The following is a 10,136-nucleotide window of genomic DNA, read 5'->3' as shown; positions in this document are numbered from 1 at the left end:
GATGTTACACTGACGCTAACTTCCAAAATGACCGAGATGCTTCTCGCTCATAATCTGCTTGGATGAAGAAATTCATAGCCAACCTCGATCTATTTCCAAGTTTAGGAAAATGATCGACGTGATATGTGATAACACAGGTGCTATTGCTCAAGCCAAAGAGCCCAATATTCATCACATGGCCAAGCACATTTTAGTTCCACTATGTACGAGAAACACAGGAACAATGTGACATCATAGTAAGCAAAGTAGACACAGATCAAAATCTAGCTGACTTGTTCACTAAGCTAATAACTCAAAGCATAGAGATGAAATCGGGCTTAGACTTACTAGTGATTTATTTTGATTTAGTATTTGGATGTATGAACATTTAAACAGTTGTACTTTTTCAGTTCACTTTTGATTTAATGGTTAAATGCAAATGTTGAATAATACAACTGTGTTCATTTTAATACGTTTAATCCGTGAATATTGTATTCTAAATTATCCGTAGTCGGTCAGACTCGTGGGAACGATTCTGAATTAAGACTATTCTGACTTTGGACTCAAGCAGTTGACTTCCAAACTCACATACCTCATTATGAATGACGTTGGATGTAACTCGCATCAAATCATCTTCATGGATCTTGATCATAAGATGTTTTGATAATAGTATGCTCATTTAGTATCCTAAGACCTGAGATACATATTAGAACTTTCGTTTACCGAGGAATATTCTTTGATCATGCCAACCGTTTTTGCGAAACTGCCAGCCATAAAGGCATTGATTGGGAATGTTCTGGAGTTCAGTGGGAGTTGTATGTAGTCAAGATGAGATTATGTACTCTTACATTAAAATATAACAGTTAGACATATTGGCGCCCTCGTTGATTCAAACTGGTAAAGTGTGAGGCCTCACCCAAACTTACTGTGTGTTTGATTGGACCACTTTGACTCTATATCGAGAACTACAATAATTGAACACTATATGAGATTGATCTGATCCATGTCTCATTGTTCAATTAATGTCTTATACAGAAAGGATAGATGACAACGATTACTATAAATTCATTATCTTGCAATAAGGTATTCCAAGGTACTTTGGTTATGGATTTAAAAATGTCATATTTGGTTGGGGACAGCTATGTGTAGCTAGAACGCCTCTGGCTGTTAGCGTTGTGATACTTGACCCAAATCCGTTCAAGTGGGAGACTGTTGGATTTAATGGTCGGTTCGGGTCAAGTCAACGTGACCGACCCGAATATGACCCGGTATGAGTTACACCGGGGGTAACGAATATTAAACCCACTTAATGGTTAACTGGGCTAGACACGATTGAACGAGATTGGATGGTGGACTGGGCTTTAATTTGTGATTGGGCTTAAAGCCCATTGGGTTTAAAATGGTTTAAACCCTAGTTATATTTGTATATATATATATAGAATGATAATATTCAATAAAAAAAAAAGACTAATCATCATCTTCACCATAAAACCCTAGCCACCATCTTTAACTTTTCCGGCAGCCGTCACCTCCGGGCCACCGGACCTCCGGCTGTCGTCCATTCATAACCACAGCTGCCCAATCACCTCCGGGCCACCGGACCTCCGGCCGTCGTCCACTCATAACCACAGCTGCCCACTCGTCACCACAACTACCACCGATAAGCTGCTGGTGCCATTGTTGGAGTCACTTGCAAGTTTCAGGTCGTTTTCCGGCGACTTTGGGTGATTCCGGTGAACGCGTTTTTCCGGCGAGCTCAGTTCCGGCGATCTGCTGCTCCTATAAGCTGCCACCGCTGATCCCCTCTCTCCTCTACTGTCCGTCAACCTCCGCCGCCGCCGGATCTGATATTGCGTCGTCGTCTGCCGCTGTACCACCATCCGCCGTCGCCGTATAGGCTGCCGGATTTGCTGTGTTTCTGTGTCCGATTCCAGCCGCCACTGCTGTCTTTAATCGCCGCCGTTGCCGGAGCAATCGAATTTTGATTGTGTAGTTTACTAGCATCGTTCGTTAGCCCTCGGTATCTTCCAGGTTTCGATAACCGAGGTATAATACCTTAACTAGATCTATGGTTGTTTTATATATTTATTCGTGCTCGTATTTGTTGTAACCGGATCCGGGTTTTGGGTTTCGGTTTATGGTTCGTTTAAATCGTTTATTTATCCGCTGCGTTTTACATAGTTCGTTTATATATAAATTATTAATATTGACTAGTAATTATTAAACGAAATAATTAACTAAAACGGGTTTAAAGTATTTGACCGTTTTCGTTCCGAACCACCGTTGAAACCCAACAATAACAACTTCACAATATGTTTGACTATATATATATATATATATTTGCCAAAACACAAATTTCTCATACATCACAATAAACAAGTTGAGAAACATCTCCAACGAAAAACGACATAAAATTAATATTGGCTTAAATATCATTCTAAAGATTGTATGTCTTAAAATTACCGAGGGATTGTTGGTGCAAAACTTTTCTCACTATCATATGACTGTAAGCGTGGGCGGGAATATTGACGGATGAAATCTTAACTTTAGTATTTGCGATGAAATTTTTCACGACAGTGATCTCTCATAATTCGTCGTTAAAAGTCTTTTTTTCTTGGCTGGTTTATTTGTCGTTGACTCGTTACTAGTTTTCGAGGGATTACAAATGAATGAACTATTATATTTTATGTCTTTTAGAATCCACTGAAAACGACCACGAAAATCTGAGATTGATGATAATGCGTTGATAGTACCAGTTTCTTAGCAGTGGATCTGATTATTGTGACCCTGGCCTAGATTTTAGCTTGAGGCAAGAAACCCTCTTATGAGCTTGGCAATTCACATGATAATCTTGAAGCTTACTAATATGATCTTATTATATTATTAATAAGTATTTTTTATTATTATTTAAGTTTATCTTTTATTTAGTTTTTTTTATTGTAGTCAAATTATGTTTCCTTATTTTTTTATATCATTTTCTATTTTTATGTCTTTGTTTTCACATATATTATAATCGCGTTTAAGAAGAAAATAATAAGAAAAAATTATTATTTTAGATCTATTTCTTCTTTTTCTCTTGTGTTCATGGAAATTAACGGTTGTCTTGAATAAACCGTAACACTCACCCCCTAGGACAAGGTGGTAGTTATTTTAGGTATGTCTCATGCCGATTTTCTTAGGGAAATATAGCGATCCAAAACCTAACCAACTTGTGTAATACCTTAATTTTTCCGCCTAATATTGAAAAAAAGACGTTTGTGAATGATGCCATAATGACTTAAAATAATTTATTTTCCACTCAATGATGTGACACTAGTAGCATAAATGTACATGACAAGAGAAGAAAACTAAAGGTACTTGTGGACCACGTTTTGGTCTTTGCTTTTGAGAACACAAGTTGGGTATATTTTAAGAACCTCGTGTTTGTTAAAAATATATACTGCTTTCTTTTGTTATTATTTTTCGTTTACACCGTAGACTAGGAGCAACCATGGAGTCAACACTAAACATCGTTATAATATTGTCTTCTTTGTTATCGTTATTAAGAAACCAAACGTCTCAAAACATGCAAAATAGTTTAAAAATCATGTTTTAGACTGTTCGTTGTGTGAGGCGCCGTGGCCGATGCATAACTAAGCCTCATCAGAAACTGCAGCCTATCTATCCGCTAAAGATAGAGGTAAGGTTTGCCTACATCACACCCTCCCCAGACCCCACTAATAGCACTGCTATTGGCGGAATAACTACTAGGTAAGGTTCAGAACTGTCCCCGAGAATACCGAAATAAAAATGGGCCTGCGACAAGTGAAGCAAGTAAGTCCAAGTGAAGCCAACCCGTTAGGGTTATGGCTCCACGCAAACTCCATAAATTGAAGTCGCCCACTTCAATCATGGGGACTTCAAACTTTCCGGTAACTTTCAGATTCTCTCTAACTTAAACTCTCCTTGTACACACATCACTTCTCCCCCTTTACAATAAATCCCGAGTCCATTCCAAACACATGATGAATTAAGGTTGAAATAACGTTCATATATCTCGCATATAGGACCAACTCACATGTTTTCAACGGACTAGCGTAATATAAAACAATACCATTCATAACTTGGAGGTATTCAAGTATTTGCTTTAATATTTCTTCATTAAGATATTCAATTTGTAACCAAATGTGGTTCATTAGAATTCATTTTTTTAATATTGATCCACCTTAGCAAGTTCCTTAAGGAATAAAATCTAGATTCAAAGTTATCAACATATACTTAATTATAACATAATCAGGACTAGATCTAATTATGAAAATGTTTGACAAAATAAAATCATTATATAGGGGCGAATAGATTAGTTTTTTTTTTTTTTTGGGAGGTGGGGGTTGGGGGGGCCTTCAAATATTTATTATCGTGGTTTGTTGTTTGGATTACTACTTATACTACAGTCTTAACATGGGGAACTTGATACAAATTAATGTAACTTTTACCTAACCCGCTCTTAGCTGACATGTCATAACCCTTTCTAACATGGAATTTTGTTTTCAAAATGGTGTTTATTTACAAAAAAAAAAGGAAAACGGGGAAAGTAAAAAAAAACGGTAAACGGTGTATCCTTTTCTGCCAGCAGAGGATTAGGAAGAACCATTTTGAAAATGTACTAGGATCCGCCATTGGCAGGTGAGGATCAATCATTGGGACCTATTCCTTCGTTGCCAATGGCGGATTAGGAACAACACTTAAAAACTTCGTTTTTATTCCGTTAGCTTCAAACTTAGTCGACGTCTAACTTCAAACTTAGCCCAGTTTTAATGTATGCATGCATCTGCCATCTAATAAACAGTTTCACCTGCCATCTAACTTTAATATAGCATGCATAAATCCCTTCAAACCTGCAACATGTCCTTAAAGCTGCAACATTTCACATGCAAGTCTGCTAAACACCTTCAATATTAATCCACAGTTAAGACCCGTGAGCCATCACATGCATTCAAAGCTGCTGCCATCACATGCATTCAAGACCCGTGAGCACCTTCAATATTATTAATCCACAGTCATCCCACGAGGAAGAAGACGGACTTAAAAAAAATAATTTCTTCTTAATCCTCTGGTGGCAGTAGAGGATTTATGTATTGTTCCTAATCTGGTGGCAGTAGAGGAGTAGGGGTTTTATGTGTTGTTCCTAATCTGCCATTGGTAGCGAAGGAATAGGTCCCAATGATTGATCCTCACCTGCCAATGACGGATCCTAGTACTTTTTCAAAATGGTTCTACCTAATCCTCTGCTGGCAGCAAAGGATACACAGTTTACCTTCTTTTTTTTCGACTTTCCCCGTTCTTCTTTTTTTTTTGTAAATAAACACCATTTTGAAAAAAAAATTCTTCTAACATGACTTAATTATTTTCTACCTTTGCTAGCGAAAATAAATAGTAGATCCGCCACAACACCACTATTATATACTCTTTGATAAATAACCGACTAATACGATTATATCATATACAACAACTTATTTTAACCCGTCGCGAGTTAAACTTAATTAATAAATAAATAGTATTCTTAAGAACTGTCCTTATATACACTATTTTTATTTTTCAGTGTACAAAACGTGAAATGCATAAACAAATAATTGCTTGTTTCACTTCTCCACCATCTGTTGATTATCGATTACTCGATATTTTGTAAATAGGTCCCATTTTTTACATTTTAGCATCTTATATTTAAATTAGTTTTTAATAACAAAAATTATTTTTAGTATAATATGGTAATATATAATAAATCATTGTTTTAAATATATTACATAAGATCGCAATAAAATAATAACACGTAAAGGAAGTTATTTTAGTTTTAAATAAATAATTAAAATATCTAACCAATTAAATATATTCTATCTTATATTTATCACATTTAATCTGTAATCCAGTGTGATCAGAATAATAGTTATTTTTTTTAAGAAATATTGGATTTTAATAATCCCTATTAAATGGTATTAGCCGATAATATTCCATGTTCGTTTTATCGTTACTGGCGGTCCCAAATTCAAAAAAGTTGGCCCCCAATGGTCCCCCGTTAAAAATGACTTAACGGCGTTATAGTTTTTTCTGAATTTCCAACCAATTTTTTAGGGCTTTTGATCGTTAGGAGGATACGAGTCGATTGGTGTAAAACTTAGTTTGAAATAGTGCTTCAAAATGACGAAACAATGTTTCAATTCGGGTGTTTGAACTTACAATTAACCAGAATCAAGTCTTTTGGGTCATTGTTTCGAGCTAAATTTTACACCAATCGAATCGTATCCTCCTAACGATCAAAAGTCCTAAAACATTGGTTGAAATTTAGAAAAAAATATAACGTCGTTAAGTCATTTTTAACGGGGGGCATTGGGGACCAACTTTTTTAAATTTGGAACCGCCAGTGGCGATAAAACAAATAGGGATTATTATCGGCCAATACCATTTAATATGGATTATTAAAATCCAATATTCATTTTTTTAATAATTTGATGGCTCACAAGTCACAATTGCATCTTGGCGAAGGATGACCTCTCAAAGATATTCACAAAAACAATACATGTTTTCTAGAACATTGTCAACAATGACACCCACTATGTTTGCCCTTGGAAAGTTATGTAATTCTCCCTTAGAATAACTCTTTGATAGTTTGAAAGCAGTTCTTTTATATATGTTTTAAATGAAGCTTTTACAAAAATATACTTAATTAATGGCACATTAACATGTTATAAGTTATAACGTCATAGGAGAAGTTTGTAATTACAGTCACAATAAAATTTGCATACCTTCGTTAATGTTATAGAACTTATAGTGTACAACAATTATTTTTCACCGACCAAAAGTAAATCAATAAAGTAATAAATATGGTAAAAAGTCAAATAAAAGAAATAATATGAAGAAAACTTTTAAGCTAATTTATATAAACCAATCAAGAAAAATACGGAAGACACACTTGCAATGAAAAAGAATCCGCGTTTTTAGCGTTTGACATGATAATCACTACAACTTGTAAAAAGAAATTTCATAACATGCAAATTGCAATTGTCAGTTGTCACTATGTTGTTGAAGGCGACGGTTGAGTTGTGTTAGCAGTGTAAAAATGAGTTTTAAAAAAATTAACTAATTAAACTTGCAAGCCTTAAGGACTTTATTATTTTTAAAATATCATATATTAAACCTGTAAAATTTTCATTAGCCAGTCTCAAGTTTTAAACACAAAGCTTAAATTAAACCGAGCTCAAGGTCTTTCATATAAATAAGTTATGCTCGAATTTAGTTGAGCCAAGACTTTTGACTTTGTAGAACATCCACAGCGATCCAACACTGTCATACGACCACGTCACCACCAACCCCAACCTCTCCCCCCCCCCCCCCAGTCCCTCATACCACTCATTCGTATGTGTCTGCATTGTCGTATCTCTCTCTCTTCCAACGAGGCTTCAGGTGGGATACAGACGAGGAAAAGAGTATCAGTCGTGGATGCTCTTGTGTGTTGTTAGATACCTAGAAATGTAAGAAGGAAACACAAGTTTATGAAGAGTAAAAAAATAGGTTTTGTTAGTGAAATAGATCGAACATATTACAGAGCTGAAATATGAGCTAAAATACTCCTTCGATAACCGGAAGAGACTAAATGTATAATTTAAAACGATTATAACTTGGCTATGATAGGAACTATCAAACTCATAAACATCAGATGAAAATGTCTTGACGGTCCGGATAATGTGACAAACGATCATAAAAGGTTTGAGTCCAAAAAATTCTATCATTAGACTGTTCTTTTTGGTGGGGGGCATTGAAGCCCCTCCACAGTGCCACGTCAGCGTCACGTAAGGTGTGCATCGGTCGATTTTGAGTGGTTTTGAGCCAAACCCATAATCGATCCATTATGGCGGTTTCGTTTAATCGGTTTCGAAGGTTATAACGAGTCAGTTTAGGTCGGTTAATCGTAATCAAAACAATGTATCTACGCCTAAAAGTTTGGTACCAAATATTACCAAAAAAATAACATATATTCCAACAAAATATATAATCTATAATACTAATACCAAATATTAAAAAAAAAGGCAACATATAATCCAACAATGAAATTCCAAGTTAATTCAATAACAAACGTAGAACCAAAATAATCAAAATGGTATATTTCGATCATAAAGTTAGCCTCAAACATAGTGTTGGTTAAATAAATAGGTCGGTTCGGTTATGGCGGGTTTGGAATTATCTTTAACCAAAATCGACCCACATTTGTCGGTTTTTAAAAATTCACTAAACCGACCCACTGGTTATGTCGGTTATCGCTTAAAATCGGTTCAGTTATGTCGGTTATGATTCGGTTTAACGGTTATAGCGGTTAAGTTGCTCACCCCTAGCGCCACGTAAGCACCAGGGGGTATCGAAGCTCCAACATATATGCCCCGATGTGGTTTAAAGCACCTTGGGCGACCCTGTTATATATATACATATATATATGTATGTGTGTGTGAGAGATGGAGAGAAGGCCCACCTCCTTTTCTTCTCCACTACGCCCATTGTCCGGACGCCCACCAAGGGCGCCCTTGACGGTGTTCGGCGTCCATCGGCGCCCAAAAAACATTCTCTTCCGCGCCCATAGCGAAGGGTCTTATAGCGTTACTTGTGAAGTTAAATACTTTCCTAAGATTTAACAATCTTTATGTGCTCTTTTTTCATGTAAAAACGTGTGAATCTTAATTGGAGTGATTTACGCATTTATGTTCGAAGTTAATTTTGTGATTGACAAATCAACTTAATTATAATTCCCAACTTTTAGCACGAGCTATATGTAGAAAAGGATATAATTTCAATGATTTTAATACTAATAATCCATCATTTTCTTTAATAATCAACTCTCTACTTTAATTTTTATTTGGTTTCACTACGCGTGATAAGGTTACATATTCCTATCTAAAAATTGACAGGTCGAAGACGCAACGGAACCTATACGTTATGACTAATGTGACACAATAATCACAAATAAAGTGTATTATTATTTCCATCTAGAACTCATATATTCATATTTAAGGAACTCCATCCTAATATATATCTTCACACACATCTATCACCCCAACCCTCTCCCTCTCTCAATAAACCAACATGGTGGCAACAAAAGGCGGCGGCAGCGGTGGTGCCACCGCCACCAGAACTAGTCTTAATAACCTAATACCGCCAACACGCGCCGAGTGTTGCATGTGCGGTGATCACGGCCTATCCCAAGAGCTTTTCCGTTGCAAAATTTGCAAATCGCGGTTTCAACACAAGTAATTCTATTTAATTTTGTCTCGTCCTGTCTAGTTTCTTACTATAACCGAATTTATTTTAATAAAAATTTTTCCATTCAAAAAAAATAAAATTCTATTCAATTATTCAAATAAATAAATTCACCTAATTCTTTCATAAATAATTTTAGTTCTGATATCCGGTTACAATTATTCGCAGATATTGCAGCAATCAATACCCGAAAGCCGAGTTATACAAAGCTTGCAACTGGTGCTTGACTCTAAAACATGACTCCGGCAACTCATCCAACTCATCATCATCATTCAAACACAATTCCGGCGATGATCATACCATGAAGGATAAGAAAATTGGCCACCGGGGTTTGAGGGAAAGGCGAAAAGGATCGGATATACGGTTAACGAGCACCGGTTCGATAAAGAAAGTGCATGGATCATTGCCGGAGGAGTCTCCGGTGTCCACTGGCCGGAAGGAGAAGAATCATGCTTTGTTGAGAAAGTCAAAGTCAGCGAATCATATATCAAATGGTGGTGGGACCAAGACAAGACCGGTATTTAGGAATAAGGTGAGGAGGTATAAGTTATTAGATGAGGTTACTAGCCAATGAGGTTATATATACAAATATTTTGTTTTGCTTAGACCATGTGTAGTCGTAAAGCTTCACATCCAGGGGTTATGCGCCACGTGGCGCCCAGTTAGAGTTATGGTTTTGTATAAAGTTGGCATAACTTGGAGGGGGGCGGTGTTTCCATAAAGTGTAGTCATAAAGTTGGCATAACTTGGAGGGGGCGGTGTTTCCAGAGTTATACTTGTGGTGTTTCAGCGTTGTATATAAAACGCTTGAAAAGTTGAAATCAACATAACGCGGGGGGGGGGGGGGGGGGGCGGTGTGCCCCCCGCGTTTTGGGTGAAAA

At 36.5% G+C, this 10,136-nt stretch overlaps 1 protein-coding gene across 1 annotated transcript; it reads left to right on the top strand.

Annotated features, from left to right (window-relative positions):
- The first annotated feature begins 8,900 nt into the window (after positions 1-8,900).
- Positions 8,901-9,854, top strand: LOC143553246 (uncharacterized). Its single transcript, XM_077043279.1, has 2 exons — positions 8,901-9,245; positions 9,424-9,854. Exons 1-2 carry the CDS (start codon positions 9,082-9,084, stop codon positions 9,827-9,829), a joined length of 570 nt encoding a protein of 189 aa, XP_076899394.1. The 5' UTR covers positions 8,901-9,081; the 3' UTR covers positions 9,830-9,854.
- The last annotated feature ends 282 nt before the right edge of the window (positions 9,855-10,136 follow it).

The sequence above is a fragment of the Bidens hawaiensis genome, unplaced genomic scaffold, assembly GCF_021521415.1.
Source record: "Bidens hawaiensis isolate Kalapana, Puna unplaced genomic scaffold, B.hawaiensis_p1.1 tig00001032_1, whole genome shotgun sequence".
NCBI classification, from domain to species: domain Eukaryota; kingdom Viridiplantae; phylum Streptophyta; class Magnoliopsida; order Asterales; family Asteraceae; genus Bidens; species Bidens hawaiensis.
Note: the sequence above shows the minus strand (reverse complement) of the source record. Positions and strands in the feature narration are given on the sequence as shown.

What these genes read in the sequence shown, in the direction of transcription:
- LOC143553246 (XM_077043279.1), top strand. Translation starts at nt 9,082, where the DNA reads ATGGTGGCAACAAAAGGCGGCGGCAGCGGTGGTGCCACCGCCACCAGA. An exon ending in AAATCGCGGTTTCAACACAA is followed by an intron (nt 9,246 to 9,423) that starts GTAATTCTATTT and finishes AATTATTCGCAG; the next exon opens with ATATTGCAGCAATCAATACC.